Source organism: Natrix helvetica, assembly GCF_964273705.1.
Source record: "Natrix helvetica genome assembly, chromosome: 6".
Lineage (NCBI taxonomy): Eukaryota > Metazoa > Chordata > Lepidosauria > Squamata > Natricidae > Natrix > Natrix helvetica.
This window is the reverse complement of record NC_138553.1, coordinates 79,004,968-79,027,984: the sequence shown is the minus strand read 5'-3', so window position 1 is coordinate 79,027,984 and position 23,017 is coordinate 79,004,968. Positions and strand designations below refer to the sequence as shown.

General features: G+C 43.4%; 1 protein-coding gene across 4 annotated transcripts in view; it reads left to right on the top strand.

The window, feature by feature from the left end:
- LOC309394342 (N-acyl-phosphatidylethanolamine-hydrolyzing phospholipase D-like) overlaps positions 1–20,784 on the top strand; it is a 29,151-nt gene extending 8,367 nt beyond the window's left edge. Inside the window, exons 1-6 of one of the 4 annotated variants that reach the window (XM_081957363.1) lie at positions 1,409–1,494; positions 8,996–9,178; positions 10,663–10,954; positions 13,153–13,799; positions 17,500–17,614; positions 20,554–20,784. In XM_081957363.1, coding sequence (XP_081813489.1) covers positions 9,171–9,178; positions 10,663–10,954; positions 13,153–13,799; positions 17,500–17,614; positions 20,554–20,682 — 1,191 coding nt within the window. In that variant the 5' untranslated portion in view covers positions 1,409–1,494; positions 8,996–9,170 and the 3' untranslated portion in view covers positions 20,683–20,784. Of the gene's footprint in view, positions 1–1,267; positions 1,495–8,995; positions 9,179–10,662; positions 10,955–13,152; positions 13,800–17,499; positions 17,615–20,553 lie in introns of those variants that run through there. The other 3 variants (XM_081957364.1, XM_081957362.1, XM_081957365.1) reach the window with 3 other exon arrangements.
- Positions 20,785–23,017: the final 2,233 nt, after the last annotated feature.

The following is a 23,017-nucleotide window of genomic DNA, read 5'->3' as shown; positions in this document are numbered from 1 at the left end:
ACATCATTGATAACACTACCGACAATCAAAGATAAGTTGATTAAGGAAACAGAAGAAGGGCATTGAAATTACACGAGAGATTTTATAAGCAAGGTGATAAGTTAGTAACATAGTTGTTAAGTGAACCTGTCTCCCCCATTGCTTTTGCCCATCAAATGATCATAAAAAAGGATCACATGACGTTGGTGCACAGCAACGGTCATAAGTATGAACCCGTTGCCAAGCATCTAAATTTTGATCATTTGATCACAGAGAATCCTATTAAAGTTTGAATAACGGTCATAAGTCACCGTTTTCAGTTGCCGTTGTAACTTTGAGCGGACACTAAATGAACTGTTGCCGGCCGGGGGCCACCTGTACTAAGTGAACAGCTACAGGGATTCACTCAACAACGGTAGCAAGCAAGGTCGTAAAATGAGCCAAGACTGACTTAATAACTTAGCAACAGAAATGCTCCGTTGTGGTCGTAAGTCAAGGACAGCCTGTATTGTGATGCCGTGTTGGGTTGTTTCTGGTTGAGCACCAAAGACGATGCCGCAACCAAGAGCTGAATCCGTTGCCACAGAAATGGCATAGAACTTCGTTCAAACCTCCATTCCACCTAACGGCTGAAAAGCCTCAATGGCTACCGCCAATCAACCTCTTATACGATGCCAGAGGAGAAACGGCCCTTACGAGTAGATCGCTTACGGCAGGTCGTCCTCGACTTAACCATGGTTCGTTCAACGGCCGTTCGAAGTTACCCCGGCACTGGAAGAAAAATGACCTGCGGCCGTTTTTCACACTTAATGACCGTTGCAGCCTCCCCGTGGTGGTCAAACTTCCGACGCTCGTATTGATGGCGGTGTCCCAAAGTCTCCTTTTGGCGACCTTCTGACGAGTGAACTCCGTGCGGGAAGTCAGATTCGCTGAACTACCGCTGATTAACTTATCGACGGCGGCGATGCGCTTAACGATGGAGGCAAGAGAGGTCATAAAATGGGGCCAAACACACTTAAGCAACCTTAACAGAATTGGTTGAATTGTAGTCGTAAGTCGGGGTATTTGCTGTATTTGCTGTATCTGCTGGTTGCCAGGAAGCCCCTTTTCTCACGCCTGCGACACGTGTAAGCCCTTCAGACGTGCAGACATCCCAAGATCTGATGCGGGGATTCCGGGGGCGGGGGAAGGTTTCTGGGCAGGAGGCTGGGCTTAAGCCGGCGTCCCCTTCCCGGGAGAGGGCAGCCGAGGGCTGGAAGGAGGCGAGAGCCGGGCAAGGAACGAAGGAGCCAAGCTGTTCCGAGCCGCTCTCGGACGCTGCCTGGGGAAGCGACTCTGCCGGGCTCCCTCCTGGCTGCTCGGGGCGGCGATGGCGGCGGCGGGCGAGGGGACCGCGGGGAAGAGGCGGCTCGGCGGCGGGGCTTGGCCGGGCAGGGAGAAGCGCCGGAGGCCGCTCATGGAGGAGGAGGAGGAGAAGGAAGAGACGGCAGTCCTGCGGGAGCCCAGCCGGGAAAGGTGAGCGGCCTCCGGGAGGGGCGATCCGGAGCGATCCACCGGATCCCACGAAGGGAATCCATGCCAAGCGATCTCTGCAGCCCAGACGGGAGGGATCGGCCGGCACTAGGAGTGGATCGCTCGGGGAGGGGGCGATTCGGAGCGATCCACCGGATCCCATGAAGGGAATCCATGCCAAGCGATCTCTGCAGCCCAGACGGGAGGCATGAGAGATCGGCGGGCACTGGGAGAGGATCGCTCGGGGAGGGGAGATCCGTAGGGATTCCTCCCGATCCCGTGAAGGGAATCCATGCCAAGCGATCTCTGCAGCCCAGCCGGGAGAGGTGGGAGATCGCCAGGCAGCTGGAGTGGATCGCTTGGGGAGAGGGGATCCGCCGGATCCCACCTAGGCAAGCCTTGCCAAGCGATCTCTGCGGCCCCGCAAGAGCCCCAGCCAGGAAAGGTGGGGGATCGCCGAGCATATGGAGGGGATCGCTTGGGGAGGGGAGATCCGGAGGGACTCCACCGGATCCCATCAAGGGGAAGCCTTGGCAAGCGATCTCTGCAGCCCAGCCGGGAGAGGTAAAAGATCGCCGGGCACTAGGAAGAGATGGCTTGGGGAGGGGAGATCCGGGGAGAATCCTTCGGATCCTATCAAGGGAAGCCTTGCGAGGCGATCTCTGCAGAGCTGCAGCTTTCGATTTCCTCTGTCGTGGATGGCGCCCCAGGCTGGGCTTTTTCCCCCGGGGAGGAAGGCTCCCTCCGGCCGCCGAGCCCCCTTTCCAGCCCTCGCCCCTTCTGAAACCCCCGAATCCCACCGGACTTTTCCTTTGTTTTATTTTTATATTATTATTATTATTATTATTATTATTATTATTATTATTATTATTATTATTATTATTATTATTATTATTATTATTATTATTAGTAGTAGTAGTAGTAGTAGTAGTAGTAGTAGTAGTAGTAGTCTTAGTAGTATTATTAGTATGATTTTTTGTGATTAATATGATCACCATTATTATTATTTTCATACAAAATTACATAAATCATTTACAGAAGCAAGATAGATAGATAGATGATATAGATAGATAGATAGATAGATAGATAGATAGATAGATAGATAGATAGATAGATAGATAGATAGATAGATAGATAGATAGATAGATGATAGATAGATAGATAGATAGATAGATAGATAGATAGATAGATAGATAGATAGATAGATAGATAGAGGCAGGCAGGCAGGCAGGCAGGCAGGCAGGCAGGCAGGCAGACAGACACTGTAGATGGTAGATAAATGATAGATAGATAGATAGATAGATAGATAGATAGATAGATAGATAGATAGATAGATAGATAGACAGACAGACAGACAGACAGACAGACAGACAGACAGACAGACAGGTAAGAATAGTAATAATATAACTAAACATAACTAATAATATAACTAATAATATAGCGAAATTTCTCTTTATATTGGCTTATTTATACCTCTGTGGATTATATTGGCATATTTATAATGATGAATCATCGTTGTATTTAATTCATACGTAGCCGTGACCCTCCTTCATCTGATTTCTACCTCTTGTCCCTAACCGCTCATAAAATGGGGCTTTTCCTGCACCCCGCAGCTTCTCCCCCCATTCCATCCGTCATTCAGCAGAGCTGGTCGGTCCCCGGGGATTTGCTGGGCAGCCTCAGAGGAGCCCCTTCGGGCATGGGAAGCTGTGGCCCTGAGGTTGGGAGGGATTGGCCTAACGGGGCTCAGAAGCCGGTTTTGAACTCGGCTCCTGAATGCGAGTGGTTTCCCCAGATGTGCACCAGATGCAATCCTGCTTCTCCCCCTTCCCCCGCCTTTAGAGAGAGCCACTCAGGAACCGGCCTCACGTGGGCTGGAGAGGGAGCATTGGAAATGGAAATACTGTAGCACTGATGGTGTTACCTAGTTTGGTAATGAAACGTCTGCAAGAAAACAAGCAAATTCAGAGAGCACCAAGGGTTCCACAGTCCTCATTCTCCTCCTTTCCACAAACCCCCTTCTCTTCTAGCACTAATGATGTTACCTAGTTTGGTAATAAAACCTGTGTTGAAAGTGTAGGAAATAAGGCACGATAAAACACAGAATAACAGTAAGGTAAAGGTTCTCCTCGCACATCTGTGCTAGTCGTTCCCGACTCTAGGGGGCAGTGCTCATCTCCGTTTCAAAGCCGAAGAACCAGTGCTATCCGAAGACGTCTCCATGGTCATGTGGCCGGCATGATTAAATGCCGAAGGCACACGGAGCATTGTTACCTTCCCACCAAAGGTGGTCCCTCTTTTTCTACTTGCATTTTTACTTGCTTTCGAACTGCTAGGTTGGCAGAAACTGGGACAAGGAACGGGAGCTCCCTCCATTACACGGCATTAGGAATTCGAACTGCCGACCTTTTTGATCGACAAGCTCAGCGTCTTAGCCACTGAGCCCTCCATGTCCCTCTCCTGAAAGTTAGACAATTAAAAAAAAGTTTGCTACAGATAACTCTTACGCTTCTTAGGAAACAGGAAGTCTTTTTATTATGTGTGTGGGAGGGGGAAATATTAATTATTATGGATTCCTTATCAACGGGAGGTTGGTAGTTCCTGTATTAAGCTCATGCAGAATTAAATTTCGGCGAAAAGAAGGTAGGAGCAGAAATTGGGTGCTGCGGATTAGGAAGGTTGCAGAATGGAGAGTTGTTGTTTTCAGTTGCTTTGCCCCAGAGGGACTGCGTAATTTGTGCCTTCAACAAAACTAGACATTAAATTTGAGTTCACTTCTTTGGACCGCAGCAATTTTAGAAGATAACAGTACAGTTTGCAATCGCTTTCGGGACAAAAGCGAGCCAGATTGCTAAGTAATTGTTTTGGAATGACAGCCATTTGGAGATGTGAGATACTGCACGGAAAATGGTGCTTAATTGAGATATTAGCAGGCAGGGTGCTCTGCCTTTCTGGTTTTTGTTTTGCTTTTTTCAATTCTTTTCCCCAAGGACTGTCTCATTTTTAGCCGGTGAATAGGATTGAATCCAAGAATGAAAAGACTGGCAATTCAATTCAGTTGCTATCGTTCCGGCATTCTCCCATCATTCACATGGAAATGTGCTGTGTTAAGCTTTTCTGAACAGTGTTACATAATCCTCTTGCCTGCCAAATTTGTATTTTGTGCAGAAGCTGCTGCCTTATTCTACCTTTTGCATAGAAAGCCAACGTAACTTAAGAGAATTGCTAACAGCCAGGTATTTCCTGCAGTTTTTCCTAAAGTAAACTTAGCCATCGGGAGAAATCATGAAAATAAGACCCAACTCAACACAAAATATATATATACCGTACTTGAGAATGACAATTGCTCCTGATATTTAATCTCTCCAGTAGGATAGGTGTACGGTAATCCTCGACTTAACGACCACAATTGAGCCCAAAACCTCTGTGGCTAAGTGAGACGGTTCGTTCAAGGAGTTTTGCCTCGTTGTACGACCTTCCTAATAGTGGTTCAGTGAATGCAGTTCTTAAATTGGTCACACGGTCGTTAAGCGAATCTGACTTCCCCGTTGACTCGCCTTTGTCAGAAGGTGTCCAAAGGGGATGGCGTGAGCCCAGGGACACTGCGGCCGTCATAAAGGTGAGTCAGTTGTCCAAACGTCCGAATGTCAATCACGTGGCCATGGGGGATGATTCAAGGGTCATAAGTGTGAAAAATCATCCGAAGCACAGTGGATAAAAACGGGATGATTTTTAAAAATAAAAAATAAAAAAAATGGATTTTAAAAAATTCAAATCGGTTCCCCCCCCAATTAAATCGGATTTTTAAAAATTATTTTTTATCAAATTCATTTGGATTAAACGCTTTTGGAGTAAAAATCTAAAGACAGTTTTTTTCTTTAAGATACTATATAACACTTTTAATTAAGCGGGTACCTTGAATAAACATAACTTTGAGTTTCAAATAATACTGATTTTGTTGTTGTCTTAGGTGACACCTGTGAAAAAAATTCAGGTGCTGCTCAGGCATAAAAATGTGCCGCTCAAATACTATACTTTTCTGCTCACACTGAAAAAAAATTAGAGGGAACATTGCCTGGGTCATCTAAAAATGGGGGACATAAAATTGTTCTTAAACTGCTGTTAACTTTATACAGTTGATATAAAATATTTTACTACAGTATTTGGTTCAGAATCTTTTTTTTTTCTAGATTTTCCTCCTTTAAAATTGGGTGCATCTTATATTCCGGAGCGTCTTATAGGGCGAAAAATACGGTACATTAATCGCTTAGTTTATTCAGCCTGAAATGGAGCTCAGTTACGCAGCATATGAGGCTGTATATTCTGCAATATTGGGACTGTCGGTGGGTCTGTAGCAGGTCAGAGATGACAGCTGCTCTTTTACAATTACGATTTAAACCGAGCCGATTTAAATCAAGCCTTTTTACTAGTGATTTAAATCGTGATTCTCCAGGGCTGTGAAATTTCTCAGGCTGTTAAAGTTCGCCCTGGATGCACTTGTTCTTGCGCCATGACCTCAGAGAGGCTGCCAACACTTCGGAGATTCCTGCCTGCAGGGTTTAAAGTGTGGGATAAAAAAATGACCGCATGAGTGCACACACACACCCACAATCGGGGAAGAAGCCAAGAGAAGGAAAATGAGCAAACTGCAATGGAAACACCCCGATCTTCCAAACACTGGCTGCAAATTGCGGTGTAATAAAAGGAAATGGATACTTTGCTAAGATCTTAATCAACTACTAGTAGTAACAACATTCCTCAGCTTCCAATTCAGTGAAATTAACGATTTAAGTACAAGATGTTGTGGATGAAGACTCATGCTAATAACCAGCCTGCCCGCTTCTTCTCAGACTGATAAAGCTTTTTTGAAAACTGGCGTGAACTATAACTCTCTTCTTCAGACGACCGTTGGGGTAGGTCAATTTTTCTAATATTTTCTGCCAAGGAAGACGTGTCCAAATTTCTATGAACGAACGCTTTCAGTTAATTTTTTTTTAAAAAATGGTTTTAGATTAGCGGAGGCTGGGTGCCTAAAGGGGACACCGATTTGAACACCCAAGTAACTTTTTGCAAATTCTTTTAACTTTAGCAACTTTTAAAGTTTAACGTTTTAAAGTTACGATGACTGACTACTCACTTCTAAAGGTAAATAACTTCAAACGAGGAAATGTGGAAAGGCAGCGTGGGCTTATTTATCGGCTGCTCCCAGATCGCACTCTTGATTGCTTTCGAAAGTGTTCTTTTTTTTTTTTCTCTCACTTCAGAAAATTTAGGTCTGGGATCCTTTTGGGGGAGATTTTGGGTTTCTAGTCTGCAAATCCAATACTCTGTTCTAATGTTGGAAGAAAAGTCCATCTGGGTTCAGTTCCAAGTGGGGGAAAAGACACTGGATTCGTGGAAGTTGCTTGGAAAGATGGTTTAATGGTGGACAGGATCACATGACTTGAGATCCTGGGCAAAAAAAAAAAAAAAGGAAGAGATGCTGAGAATTCCTGGGTTTTTATGTCCTCCGTTGGGCTTTGAATTTGAGCTTGTGTTCTGAATTGGTTGTCAGACTCCCAGGGGGCCAGGCAGGACAGAAGTGGGTTCCAGCTTCTGTTCCTGCCAGTTCGCTTTGCGGTACATGCGCAGTAGAAAAATAAGACAGCGCCACCTATGGTGCCGCCGATAGAACCAGTTTGAGGGCGTGGCCAGCTGAATTTCTATCTACTCAGCTGAACCGGTAGGAACCCACCTCTGATGCAGGGGTAACTTTGTAGGTTGTCCTTTGAGTCCCAGGCTTGGTTGACTCTTGCTGGGTGATGATGTAATGAAAAGGCTTTGGGTAATTCCTCCTATGGCTCTGTCCGAAGGAGGCAGATCTTTGTTATGTAGAATAGACTGACCCAGGTCTTGACAAAGATGGGGGGGGCTTTGAGTTTCTGCCTCCCCTTTTAGGGGAAATATTCTGCCCTTTTAATATTTCCTAAAATAGCTCATTTTCCTTGGAGAAGGGTGGGTGTTAACTTCCTACACTGACATGTCTCTTAAAGTGCGTGCTTACAATGTACTTATCTTTTGGGTATTTACTGTGTATCTAGATACAGGTAGTCCTTGATTTAATGACCAAAATTGAGCCCCAAATTTATGTTGCCAAGTGAAAAGTGAGTTTTGCCCCATTTTACGACCTTTCTTGCCACCGTTGTTAAGTGAATCGCTGCACTGGTTGAGTTAATAACATGGTTGTTAAGTGAATCTGGCTTCCCTCACTGACTTTGCTTGTCAGGAGGTCTCAGAAGGGCACTACGTGACTCCAGGACATTGCGACCGTCATAAATATGAATCGGTTGCCAAGCATCGAGGCTGCAATAGTTGTAAGTGTGAACAACGGTCCTAAGTCCCTTTTTTCAGCGCCGTCGTAACATCGAACGGTCACTACATGATCTGTCGCAAGTCGAGGGTTACCTGTATACATGTCCATGCTTGTGTATCATGTCCTGTTCTAATGAAGACATGTTCCAACTTTGTAAACCTCTGGAGACCACAGATCTCTTTCATTTTTTAGTAACTGGATTAGCAAACCAGGGCAGCATTTGTTCTGATGTCAACAGAAAAAAAAGAATTCATTTTGATCAAAGGTTTCTCACAGCTGTGCAGAATCCAGCACCTGGAAAACATTTAATCATTCCAAGTTGTGCAAAATTTGCTGAGTTGTATTTTTTTTAAAAAAAACTCTGGAATCTAATATCATCTCTTGAGTTCAAAAGGGTAAATGCAGCGAGGATGGGTGTGAGATCCTTGGCAAGGCAGAAATATTGCTTGTTATTTTATTATTATTTAGAACATTTAAATGGCTACCCACTCACTCTCAGTGACTCTGGGAAGCTTGCAAAAAATAATAATAATCTATATAGATAAATAAAGGCCAAATACCACTCACTCATCACAAAATCTCCAGAACTGTAAAGCCTACAAAGTTGAAATTTGGCACGTATGTTCCTCTTGGCTTCTAGGTGCTCGCTAAGAAAGGATTTTTCAGAATGACCATTAGATCATTAGTATTTCTTATACAGTAATTAACACGCTCTGATCCTAAGGAGCTCTACTCCCCCTCCCCACCAGAAAAGAACTCTGTTCCAACTGCCAGTTGCCTCACATTCCATTACCTCAGTTCAAACTGGCAGATGTTCCACTCCTTCACTCAGGATCGACCTGGGGCTCCTTAAAGTACTAAACGTCAGTACCTCACCAAAATGTCTACACCTTCCACCTATGGAACTGCTTCCAGAATCAAGGCAGCGGGAATGATATTTCCTATAAATTATTATCTTTTTGATACATATGGACAGTCCTCGGCGCACGACTCACAATGGAGCCTGAAATTTCTGTGAGACATTTGTTAAGTGAATTTTGTACCATTTAAAAACCTTTCTGCTACAGTTGTTAAGTGAATTACTGCAGTTGTTAAGCTACTGACACGGTTGCAATGTGAATCTGGCTACCCTCATTTGACTTTGCTTATCAGGAGGTCGCAAAAGGGGATCATGTGACCCCCACCGGGACATTGAAACCGTCATAAATATGAGTCGGTCATCATTATGTTTGAATTTTAACCATGAGGGTGCGACAACGGTCGTAAGTGTGAAAAATGTTCGTAATTCACTTTCTTCAGTGCCGTTATAACTTTGAATGGTCACTAAATGAACTTGTAAGTCAAGGATTACCTGTAGTACTTTTAAAATACAAAACAGCTGTACGTTATAATTTTATCATGATTTAGAAAATATTTTGTCACTGTTTAAGGAACCCTGGGTGGAATGGAATTGATTTTGCAGGATAATTTTTTCCGAAACTTAATTTCTCTTTCCCTTCCTCTGTGACTTTTCCCCAACCCCATAACTCTCCACTTACTATTGCAAAATAATAATAATAATAATAATAATAATAATAATAATAATAATAATAATAATAATATTGCTGACCACATACTCAGCTGCTGTAAAAAAATCGTGCAGACTGATTATAAATTGCGGCACAATTCAGTAGCACAAATGATCCACTGGAATTTGTGCAAAAATTATAATATTAAAACAACAACAAACTGGTGGGAACATAAGCCTGAAAAAGTCACCGAAAATCAGATGGTCAAGATCCTATGGGATTTTTGTATACAAACAGACAAAATACTAGCACATAACACACCAGACATCACACTGGTTGAGAAAAATAAGGTTACAATCATAGACATCACAATACCAAGTGATAGCAGGGTCGACAAGAAGGAACATGAAAAAGTCGCGAAATACCAGGACTTAAAAATTGAAATTCAACGATTATGGCACAAACCAGCAGTGGTAATTCCAGTGGTAATCAGCACACTGGGTGCTATTCCAAAAGCACTGGAATTACATTTAAAACAGTTAAAACTTGACAAAATCACCATCAGTCAAATGCAAAAAGCTGCACTGCTTGGATCTGCACGTATATTACGAAAATACGTTACAACGTCCTAGGCCCCTAGGTGGGGCCCGACTAGTAATCAATGCCAAATCCGGCGAAACAACTGGCCACTATGATACAATTGTATAATAATAATAATAATAATAATCCATTCACACGCCAAAAACAGCGTGTTTCAATTTCAATTTCAGCATAGCCTGATTAGCACTAGCAGCTGATTATCGGTTGGATCGGCCTCCCGATGATCAGCTGTTTCAGGCTGCAGGGATTGCCATAGGCTACTGCCACCTCCACGCGTCCCATTTTTGACCTCCGGGTCCCGTTTTCAGCTTCTGCACGCCCCATTTTCTGCCCGTTTCAGGTGGCAGGGATCGAAATAGGTGGGAAATGGGGCATGCGGAGGCCAAAAAATGGGGGGGGGGGGGTGCAGAGGTGGCAATAGGCAATGGCAATCCCTGCAGCCTGAAACAGCTGATGGTTGAGAGGGCGATCCAACCGACAATCAGCTGCTTGTGCTAATCAAGCTGTGCTAAAGCTGAAACTGAAACAGGCTGTTTGCTGCAAGGAGGCAAATTGCTGGGAGGCAGAGGCCAAAGGGTGGGGGCCGGTGGGTGGGCAGGACTACATTCGGTGTATAAGACAAACCCAAATTTTCACCCTCTTTTAGGGGGGGAAAATGCATGGTATACTCCCCAAAATACGGTAATTTTTTTTTCTTGTTTTCCTCCCTAGTTCGTCACCAAATGAAATGGACGAAGAGCAGCCTTGCACTTCCCACTTGAAAGAAGAAGTCAGAAAACGTCAGAATTCCAATCAAGGTTCCCGGGGGAGCAATTCTTCCAGGACGTCTAGAAAAAGCTTCCGGTTGGATTACCGACTGGAGGAAGATGTAACGAAGTCCAAGAAAGATAAATATGGCAGATTCGTGAATCCTTGGCCAACCTGGAAACCCGTAACCTTCACAAATATCTTGAGGTGGATTTTCACAGAAAAAGACCACAGCCAAGTCCCATGTTCCAAACAGGTAAATGCATTCACGGTTGATTGTGCTTCAATTTTCAGAAAACTGACCATGACTTATGCTTTAATTATCAAACACGCATAAAAATAATTTCACCTGTGACGCAGACATAGCTATTTAAGTGTGAATGCGACAAGCAATCGTAATGCAGCCTCACATGTCGATGTACTTAGCAAATATCCTTTTTCCTAAATAATTTATAATATCGTCCCAATACATATACGGGTTATATTTCTCCTCTTTCATATTCTGGTATTTTACGTTATTTTTACCTAATCTTCTTTGTATTTTTCCCTGCTGCCTGCCTGCCTGTTTCCTTCCTTCCCTCCTAAATTAATTTAGATGTTTTTCCACAGTGTTTTGTTGATGCACATAAATGTAGCAATGTCCACATTTCCTCACAAATAGTTGTTGTTGTTGTTGTGGTCCATTTGTGAATGCTTCCAGCTTTGGAACATCTGTTGCTGGACTTACATTCAAGCTATAAGTACACTAATTCACACTTTGCACCTGAGGTATTACCAAGTCAGGTAAGGATCCCCTTGCACATACGTGCTAGTCGTTCCCGACTCTAGGGGGCGGTGCTCATCTCTGTTTCAAAGCCGAAGAGCCTACACTGTCCGAAGATGTCTCCGTGGTCATGTGGCCGGCATGACTAAACGCCAAAGATGCACGGAACGCTGTTATCTTCCCACCAACGGTGGTTCCTATTTTTCTACTTGCATTTTTTTAATGTGCTTTCGAACTGCTAGGTTGGCAGAAGCTGGGACAAGTCACGGGAGCTCACTCCGTTATGCTGCGCTAGGGATTCGAACTGCTGACCTTCCTGATTGACAAGCTCAGCGTCTTAGTCACTAGGCCACCGTTTCCCTTAGTCAGAGTAAAATTATTAAAGGATTAACTTCTTTGTTGTTTGCTTTTGAATCTCCTCGAAGGGTTTACAGTAAAGCCTAACCCCTACTGAGAACTTTTGATTTAATTTATGTTACGTTGTTTTGCTTGCTAAATTACGTCAGTGTACAGGTAGTCCTTGACTTACAAACACAACATTTCTGTTTAGTACCGTCTTACTAAGACCACCCCTGGAATACTGCATCCAGTTTTGGTCACCACTGTACGGAAAAAAAATGTTGAGGCTTTGGAAAAAGTGCAGAGAAGAGCAACTAAGATGATTAAAGGCTTGGAGACTAAAACATATGAAGAAGAGGTGCAGGATTTGGATTTGACTAGTCTGGAGAAAAGAAGGACTAGGGGGGGGACGTGATAGCAGTATTCCATTATTTGTGGGGCTGCCACCAAGAAGAGGGGGGTCAACCTGTTTTCCAAAGCACCAGAAGGCAAGACAAGAAACCATGGATGGAAACCAATCAAGGAGAGAAGCAACCTGAAATTAAGGAGAAACTTCCTAGCAGGGAGAACAATTAGCCAGTGGAAAAGCTTGCCTTCAGAAGTTGTAAGTACTCCATCACTGGAGGCTTTTAAGAAAAGACTGGACAACCACCTTGTCACTGCGTTAAAATGTTTGTTAGCCATGAACTGACTGAATCGACACTAAATAGTTAAACTGAAAAAGAGTTATTGTGCAGGTCATAAAAGTCTTATCTGACAGTGATATATTGCGCATGACTTCACACATTCCAGAGAGAGTTACTTCTGATCTTTTGTCCGGCTGCCAGTAAAACTGGCAGACGGAACACTTTTATCAAAATGTAACAATTAGTTAGTTTCTGTTTTATTTCCATTTATTATTTTTGTATTAAAGTTTGTTTATTAATTAGAATATGCTTCCCAGAATCTTTATTTTCTTTTTCTTCGCATCTTAAAGTATATGCTGTTGGAAATCAGCCCTATCCTAGACCTCATTTTTTCAGGGTGAAATCTTCCCCTGACACACCTATCTGAAATGGTATAGGGCAGGGGTGTCAAACTCACGTCATCACAGTAGCATCATGTGACGTATCTGGACTCCCTCACCCCGCCCCGGTTGCTAAGTCTGGTGGGGGCATAGCCAGCATGTGACGCATGCAGGCTGGGAGTTTGACAGCCCTGGTATAAGGTCTCCTGCTTGAGCAAGGGGTTGGATTAGAAGACTTCCAATGTCCCTTCCAGCTCTATTCTGATTGATTAAAGGTGTATAATATTTGTCGTGTGGAAATAGGACACGTTTTCTGACTTTGCCTTTTCTGTTTTTCTGTTGCTAGATCCTTGACACAAACCTCCCAGTGTTGACACCTTATTTTGTCCAAAAACCTGAATTGTTTGGAAAGACCAGAGATGGTATGCGCGTAACGTGGCTTGGACATGCCTCGGTGTTGGTAGAAATGGATGAAGTTACATTTATTACCGACCCCATCTTCAGCCAGCGGGCTTCCCCAGTGCAGTTTCTGGGCCCTAAGCGTTTCCGAGGTCCCCCGTGCACCGTCAGCGAATTGCCCAAAATAGACGCGGTATTGATCAGCCACAACCATTACGACCACCTGGATTATCCCACTGTCATGAGTTTAAACGCCCGTTTTGGCAGTGAGTTGAGGTGGTTCGTGCCACTGGGCCTTTTAGACTGGATGCAGAAATACGGCTGCGAGAACGTCATCGAGCTGGACTGGTGGGGAGAAAACTGCATTCCTGGTCATGACGCCATCACCTTCGTTTTCACTCCTGCTCAACATTGGTGCAAACGGACCGCCACGGACGAAAACAAAGTTCTTTGGGGAAGCTGGTCAGTTCTGGGTCCCTGGAACCGGTTCTTTTTCGCTGGAGATACCGGCTATTGCGTTGCCTTTGAGGAAATAGGGAAACGGTTTGGTCCGTTTGATCTTGCAGCCATTCCCATCGGAGCCTACGAACCAAGGTGCGATAGCTGAAGTGTGGAGGCCGACATATCAGCCTACTGAAAGTCAGTAGAGATTCTCAGTCCCCCAGGTCACAGTTGTCCCGAAGGTGCTTTTTCAGGAGGCAACTGGACTTCTCTCGTTTTTTTTTCTTTGAGGACATTTCACTTCTCATCCAAAAAGCTTCTTCAGCTCTGACTGGAAGGTGGATAATGGAAGGAATTTATATTCCTTGCAGACAGCTGGTCATTTGCAACTTTTTAGAGAGTTGTTGAATCCACTTGGAGGTTTATGTGTCTCCTCAGAGCCACCTGAGTAGCGGGGAATGGAAGGATTTGGAAGGGGAATTATATTCGGCAGAGTATAAATCCTTCCATTTTTCACCATCCAGTCAGAGTTGAAGAAGCTTCTTAGAGGAGAAGCATAACGTCTTCAAAGAAAACACAAAGTCCAGTTGCCTCCTGAAAAAGCACTTTTTGGACTCTCAGTCTACTGATGTTTTTAGACACACGTAATCCTTGACGTACAACCACAGCTGAGCCCAAATTTCCACTGCTAGGTAAGGCAATGGTTGTGCCCCATCTTATGACTTTTGTGCCACCGTTGTTAAGTGAATCTCACCATTCTTCCCCCCCCCCCAATTTAGTGTATTTCCCCCCTAATTTAATTCATCAATCACTGTTATTTCCATTGTTATCTCTTCTTTGTCTTCTTCTTTCTTCATTTCTTCTATTGACTCCTCCCTTTTCTTGGCATCTTGGTCTTTACTCATTATCCCTCATATGGTATTTTCCATTTTTTCCATAATCTTCTTAAAACCTTTCTCCAAGATGTCTTTTGTATTTTGAAGAAGTAACTCCATCTCCTTTCAAATTCCACTTATTTCTTCCTTATAGAATATCTTATTTTGTTTTTAAGTATTCAATTTTTGTCCAACAATCTAAGAACTATTTACTCAGTCTTAAATTTTCCTTCAAGGAATGCACAAGTCCCAGTTCTTTATATTCCATCTGTAAATACTCAGTTCCATTTAAATAGGCCCGAAGGTTATCAAAAGCCTCTTTGCATCCCCTTTGCAGGTTCGATCTTCAGTCATAACATTCAAGTGTCCCTTTAATGAAATAGTTTCCTCATTTTCATATTTGGGTCTCCAATAGTCATGGGGTAGCTGAAAATAATCCCATGGATATTCACTGTCTTTCATATAAGCCAAACCTGTTTTTTTCCTTTCCTCAGCAGGTGGCACTCTCCATTTAAATTTCAATATTTCTAATCAATCATTATTTTCAGTTGTAAAACAATTATAAAAGCAGAATAAGTTTCGTAGGTAAGAGATTCCAACATTTTACAACGCCTTCCCAGTACCACTTCTTCCTAATTTAAGAGTCCAATTTCCTGTATATTTCAAATTGTATTATTTTTCTCTTTCCATTTCTGGTCTGGTATTTTCTCAGAATGCCTAGACACCGCTTTAATACATAGTTCTGAGCAGATGATTCTAAATTGTCCCTTGGGGTTAAAATTAAAGAAAACAGAAAATCCTCTCCCCCAACTCCAACACAGTTCACCTACTTCACTCCAGCACCAGTCTTAGTTGTTCTTCAGTTGTCCCAGCTTTATGGCAGCCATCTTTAGGCTGCCTCTTGTTCTTGCCATGGCTGAGAGGGGAAGAAAAAAAAAAACCCAGGGTCAGACAGGAAAGCTACGACTCTCCTCGACCTCACAGGGTGCCCCTCTTTGCTTCACCACCCCTACAGGGCGGCTTTGGCTCCACACTGAGCCCACAAACAGGAAGAACATGGAGAGCTGTTCCCTGTGTCTGAGATCGCCACGACGTCAACCGGAAGTCTGAATCTCAAGAGTTCTTAAGGGAGTGATGTGGTTGTTAAGCGAATCTGGCTTCCCACATCAACTTTGCTCGTCGGAAGCTGTCTGGGAAAGTCACAAATGATGATCACATGAGCCCGGGATGGTGCAATCACAAAGCACCCAAATTATGATCGTGGAGAGGCTACAGGGGTGATAAGTGTGGAAAACGGTCATAAGGCACCTTTTTTGAGTGTCATTGTAAATTGGTCACTAAAGAATAGTTGTAAGTTGAGGGCTACCTTGAAGATTTGTGGCAGTGAAGGAGAGCAGGAAATTAAAGTCAGATGCAAATAACCAGGAATATTTGTTGAATCCAAAATGTAAAAGATTTTATTTAGCTACCTGTACAGGTAGTCCTTGACTTGCAAGAGTTCATTTAGTGACCATTCATAGTTACATCGGCACTGTAACAAGTGACTTAGGACCGTTTTTCACACTGACGACCATTGCAGCATCCGCATCATCACATGATCAAAATTCAAACACTTGGCAACTGGTTCACATTTATGACGTTTGCAGGGTCCATCTGCTTTTGCGTCCTTTCTGACAAACAACATCAACGGGGAAGCCAGATTCACTTAACCACTGCAAATGCAATGATTCACTTAACAAAGGTCATAAAATAGGGAAAACTCACCTTACAAATGTTTCACTTAGCAACAGAAATGTTGGCCTCAATTGTGGTTGTAACTCGAGGACTACTTGTACAAAGGAATCTGATCCATTAACAGTCAAAATTGAATTGAAAAGTGAATAAATAAGGGCCAATGGAATTCACAGAGGCGGGGGAGCTGGACTTGAGTCTCTTGTGGCAATGCAAAGACTCCAAACCAGGGATGAAATGCTACTGGTTCGGGACGGTTCGCCTGAACCGGTAGTAAAATATGCTACCAGTTCGCCCGAACCTGTACTAAAAAAATTGCTATCGGTTCGGGTGAACCAGTAGTCAGCTGTGTGACAATCAGCCGTGCTGCGTGATTTATATTAGTTAAAAATCGTGCGGCAAAGCTGATTGTTGCACAGCTGATCGTTGGAACTTTATGTTTACTTCTTAAAGCATTTTTTTACTACCAGTTCTCCCAAACCGGTAGTTTAACAATGCTAAAAAAAGTAAAAAGAGCGTTCCAACGATCGCGTGGCACAGCTGATTGTTGAACAGCAGATTGTTGGAACTTTTTAAAACTTTTTAAAGCATTTTTTTACTACTGTTTCTACTTACCTTTGCAGCCTGAGAAATAGCTTCTTAAGCGCCTGCGGTGCGCATGAACGCGAAACAAACTGGTAGCAGACTTCAGATAATTTGATTGCTGCTCCAAACTGATGACTTGTTTAACTCCGCCTTCCAGCTTAGCCTGCTTTCTACAGCCAGTTATCTAGTCCATAGGAAGCATCCAACTGCTTACAATGAACACCCACAATTAAAAGCAGCTTTCTCCTGTAGACTGATTGAAATTGCCGAATTCTAGGCGCAAACAGTCCCAAACCCATTTTGAGGATGCCGAGTTGAGAAAGGCTGAATTACAAAGAGAGGCAGGAGGGTAAAGGTTACTTAACGATGACCAAGGGAGTGGTGACAGTAAGACAAGAGAAAGGAACTAGGTGTAATTTATGCAAAAATTTACATTTAGCCGAGAGGCATATTAACACACGAATAGGCAACTATTCTTAACCGCGTGGGAGTAGCTAGGAAAACCTATAGAAATATAACATGAAAAGGGATACCTAGGAGATTTACATCGGCCAGAAAATAAAAGTTGCAATTAAAGCACCGATTTTGTAAAAAAATACAATTAGGAAAACAAAATTGTCAAGGAAATTATATTTTTTTTTATTTTGGGGGGCCTGGTGTAGGTGGTTTATGAAATACCAGCATGTGGACCCTGAAGAAGCAGTGAGAATCCACATTGATGTACAAGCCAAGAAGTCCGTCGGGATTCATTGGGGAACTTTTGCTTTAGCCAATGAGGTACGTATAACTCCTAAGTGGTGCATCCTGCAGAACTTTGGCTTAAAATGGAAGGATATCGAAGGATGAATTCCTCCGGGTCCTTTTTTAAAAATTGTTTTATATCATAAAATACAAAAGGATGTGAATACAATCCCAGGTAGAGGCGGATATTTCTCTCTCTCTGGGCACAATGAGAATATATTTACTGAACAAATCTCCGCATTGGTGTCAGGAAAGGCATCCGGCCAGTAAAACTCTGCTAGCTCCATTCAGTTGCCCAGATTCCATCCCACAAAGGATTATGGGGTTGTTAAATGAAGATGATATCAAATACAAAAGAAAATGGTAGGAAAACAAGGGAGGGAGAAGGGAAGGGGAAAGTGTTGACTCCCTTTGGTGGAGTGGAATGAGATAATAACATCAATGTAGTTAGGAATGTTAAGATTTGCATGCCAGGATTTACGGAGTGGGACCAAATTAGGAAGCTAGGTTTTTGGGTTGCATATCCTACTACCGTGTTTCCCCGAAAATATAACATGTCCCGAAAATAAGGCTATGCCTGAATTTTGGGAGAGCCTAAATATACGCCCTCCCACCCGAAAATAAGCTCAGTGGATAACACACCCCCTCCGGCCGGGCAGAGCGCTATCACTGACCGAGCAGTATCCTGAATGCGCCAAGCCACACAAGCGCCTCCCCCCCCGCTTGCACGCTTCCCAGTTCTTACCATGTCGATGTAGGCACAAAGCCGGTGAGCACTAGGTCCTTGAGGAGCTCACAGCCAGTGCCGCCAGCGCCCACCACCAGCACCCATGCATAAGCCACAGCCGGGGCCACTCTCCCTGCAGGGCCAGGGCTGCCGTCGCCACGACCCCAGTACTGAGGATGGCTTCCTCTGCGGCTTCCAAATCCCGGCTGGAAGCGAGAAGAGGCTGGTCGGGCCAGCCGCCTGCTGCCGAATCTTCCGGGAGCTGGGGCAGAGAGTCTTTCTGCCCCTCTCTGGGAGTGCGCTTCCCGCTCTATGGTTCTGCCCCGGCTGCCAGAAGACACTCTGCTCAGTTCAAAACGCCCCTTTATTGCTCCAACTTTCCTCCAAATGCTCCCACGTTTATGGCAAGTCCCGGAGCAAAGTGCTCACCCACATATACACCTTCAGCAGCCTTTGGGTGCAAGTAGTCCAGCACAAAGGCTTTAAGGCAAAAAGTCCAGCGGGAAAAGGGAATAAATCAATGAGTCCAGGAAGCAAAGGAACACCGTAGTTAGTCCAGGAAGAAAGGAATAAGGCAAGAAGTCCAGCAAACGCCAGATGTCTACAATGGCACACAAAGTTCCATGAATTCAGCGTTTGTTCTCGACAAACGGCCCTTCCCGTTTTTAATCCTAACTATTTGTTGATCATTCATTTTATGTAAATGAGTATGTACAAAAACTAAGCCTCTAGACAACCAAGGTCACGATGAACTCAGCAATAATTAAAACGTACAGTTCCAACTTTCTAGATTACTAGACGATAACTCGGTGTTTCCCAGGTATTTATTTATAGGGGGAAAATGTCCGCACCAAAGGTAATTTCTAATTTTGGATTTTCCCCCTTATCAGACAGAACACCCTTGTGGAGTACTGTGAAGCCATTACCATGGCAACCCCACTGTGCTGTAAAATAGAATCCATTTTACGGTAGTACAGTAGAAGCCATTTGAAAGCACAACAGGCTGTATCTTAACAGAACACACACCCCGAGGGGTGTTAGGGGTGTCTTACCCACACAATATTTTTTCTCCAGAGAGTAAGTCATCTGTGTATCAACCAGGGGTGGGTTCCAGCTGCCGCTACTGCCGGTTCACTCAGGGATGGGCTGTGGACACACATGCCCTTCATGTGCATGCACAATACTATAAAAAAATGCTTCTGCTCATGCGCAGAAGCAAAAAACAAGACGGCAGTGCCTATGGTGCCGCCGATAGAACCGGTTCAGGGGCATGGCCAGCTGAGTTACTACCTGCTTGTCCGACCCGGTCCGACCAGTTAGGATCCCACCTCTGCTACCAACTTTGGTTGAAATTACTTGAGGCATTCCAGAGTTATGCTGGAACACACACTCGGAGAGAGAAAGAGAGAGAGATTCAGATACTCAACCGTTCTTCATATGTTTTAGCCTCCAGGCCCCTAATCATCTTTGTTGCTCTTCTCTGCACGCTTTCTAGAGTCTCCACATCTTTTCCACATCGTGGCGACCAAAACTGAATGTCGTACTCCAAGGGTGGCCTTACTGAAAGGTTTTGAAGTGATATCCTTGACTCTTCTTTTGGGGATATTTTTTCATGTTCCAATCTAACCCAAAGTTTGAGAATTCTTGGTAGTTTTCCCTTCATGGATTAAATAGATCTTATCCTGCTTAGCGTTTTTAAGATCTGCCAAGGTCATCGAGCTGCTGCTACTTGGGTCATCTGATTTGTAGTTTACAATACTGTACCCATTACCACAGAAATACAAGGAATCCGTTACATTGTAGGGCAGTACATTAAAAGGCGGTCGCAGACTTTTATTTCACAGGGAAAATAAATCTGAACTTGATTTCAATCCCAAAGGTACTTTTTGTCAAAAGGCAACTGGGCTTTCTTTATTTTTCTTTGAAGACAGTTTGCTTCTCATCTAAAAAGCTTTTCCAGTTCTGTGAGACGTTCTGTCCAAAATTGGAATTGATCCCTGATCCTCTGGGATAAGAAGCAAAACACCTTCATAAAGGCACCATCCAGTGAGAGCTGAAGAAGCTGCTTGGATAAGAAGTGAAACATCTTCAAAGAAAAATCAGAAAGTCCAGTTGAAAAAGTACCTTTGGGAGAACCACGATCTGAGAATCTCCACAGACATTTAATTTGATTTCAAGTTCATAGCTACTGTACCCCAAGCAGAACTTAATTTATGTCTAATCTGGCATGTCCTGTTTTTCTTCACAGTACTACTTAGATCCACCTGTCAAACTGAAGGAAGCTCTTGAGAGATACGGCTTGCAAACGGAAGATTTCTTCGTTTTGAACCATGGAGAATCACGAGATTTAAAGATTAACGATGACGGAATTGAATAGAAGCAGAAAAAAACTTCTTATTAACCATAACTGGGTTGGGGGGGAAATAAGAATGAATATTTTTATTTGTAAGACGAGAATTAAATAGGCTTTTGAAGACTTCAGGCGTGTTTAATTGTAACAACGTCTTAAAAAACCTTGCATACCAACTTTGTAACATGATTTTTGATGAACGAATTAACCGTGGAGAGCATTAACAGAGCCACAAATAAACTTTTAAACAGGGATTCTTCTATGAAATAAACCTTTCTACAATTGTTCATTTGCTCTGGAACGGTATAAAATAACTGCTAAGAATTTGTTCCCATCCAGACACACTTAACAGCATGTGTTCAGTGCTTGACGGAGCCTGGTTGCATGTAAAAATGAATGTAAATTTTAGTCCGATCACTAATATGCAAACTGACTATATGCAGGTCAGTGTTGATGGTACCTGATACAGGTATGTGTGGTGATAAGAATTATAGAATCCTTCCATCCTCTCCCACTCATTAATTAAGAGAGATGTGTGAAGATGCTGGGATAAAAACACAAGGCTACCCAAAAACGACACCTCTATTCATAACTGGGTGCTGGATTTGTACACGAAATGAAAACATTTCCATGGCATGCCAAAATCCTGCTGAAATCTGAGTTTTGGGTTAGCTGTGAAGAAAAGAGCCACCATTTTATATGCGTGTTTAACATGACATGAAGCCTACATTAAAAGGGCATTTAGAAATTGCCGCAATCTTTTCTTTGGACACTCATTCCTACAGCATGGCTGGTTTTTAAAATATTAATACTCACATGACAGTATTTTTAAAAGTTCCGCGTACCACCTGTCTACGGTAGTGACTGGGGGGGAATCTGTGTTTTGAACCCTGCAGCCTTAATGGGCAAAGGACTATTGGGACTTGGAGCAAAGTTCTCACCAGAGGGTGTGCCCGGTGCCTTCAAAGCTGCCGAATTGTAGGATTTGAAATGAGTCTTCCAACAAAGGTTGCTGCTAAAAGCACATTTTAAGGAAAACCCAGATTGTACCGAACGCTACTTGCCAACATGGGAGCTTCGATTTGAAATGATCCTTTGAAACGTGCCTTTTCGAGAGTTTCGAATATGAAAAATGCCTAGCGTTTATTGTGCTGCTGGCCAAAACGTGTGTGTGTGAATTGTGAATTGTTTGTTATCGTCCTCCAAAGCCTTCTGTTGTTTGAGAATGTGACTGGCAAACGTAAGAAAGCATTGGTTGCTCCCAAAAACCTTTACTCAGCTCCATTTTGTTTGTGCTTCTTTCCTTACCGCGATTGTGACTTCCAAAGGCAGCAATTTTTAAGAACATGATGTACGGATTCCTCACAAAGCTGAAACCACTGGTGATGCATTTACTCTGCATTAAAAACATGACCAAATATCCTTGTGTGAACCTGCTACTTTGCCAATAAATTCTTGCCCCAAAATGTTCTTAACATGTCGTCGTTGTTCATAAATAGTTTGGGATAGTAAGGTGTTGGACTAGAAACAGAGCTCAGAGTTTTTAATCCTCCGTTGGGAAAGGAAAATGGTGGGGCCAATTTATCCCAATCTTGGTTTTTTTTCAGGCCAAGTCGCCTCAAAGAGTGTTTGCTATAGAGAAAATACAAGTTTGAAGACACTACAGGGAGTACAACAATTCGTTTCGTGTCTGAAGTTACGACAGCTCTGAAAAATGGGACTTTTGACCCTTTACTTCCAGCATCCCCATGGCCACGCGATCAAAATTCACTCCCTTGGCAACTGGTTCATATTTACGACGGTCGCAGTGTCCCGGGGTCATGTGATCCTCTTGCAACCTCCCGACGAGTAACGTCAAACGGGGAAGACAGAAACACGGGGCAATGTCTCTGTTTGAAATACAAGCAATCGGTCTGGTTTTGTTTTGGTGTGAAATACCACAATATTTCTCGAGCTTGCCTTTCCTCCTTCGGCTGTATGCGTCCAAGCTAAGAATTAAGTTTTTTTTTTCTTACGGCTGGGTGATAGAGAGGTGAAGGTGTTGAAGTAAGATTAGGGTACTACGTTCTGGTTCACCCTTCGCAAATGATGCAAGGAAGAGCAACGAAAATTATTGGAACAATTGCAGGAATATCTAGTCCAACCCCCTGCTCAAGAAGAGGACCCTATATCATTTATCAACTTCTAGAGGCAAGTCGTTCCTCTGATTAATTGTTCTGACTGTCAGGAAATTTCTCTTTAGTTCTAGGTTACTTCTCTCCTTCATTAATCTCCATCTGTTGTTTCCTCTCTTGCCTTCATTCACACGCATCATTTTGAGGTTACCATGGCCTGAGTAATAACTCTTCTAATCCCTGTGTCA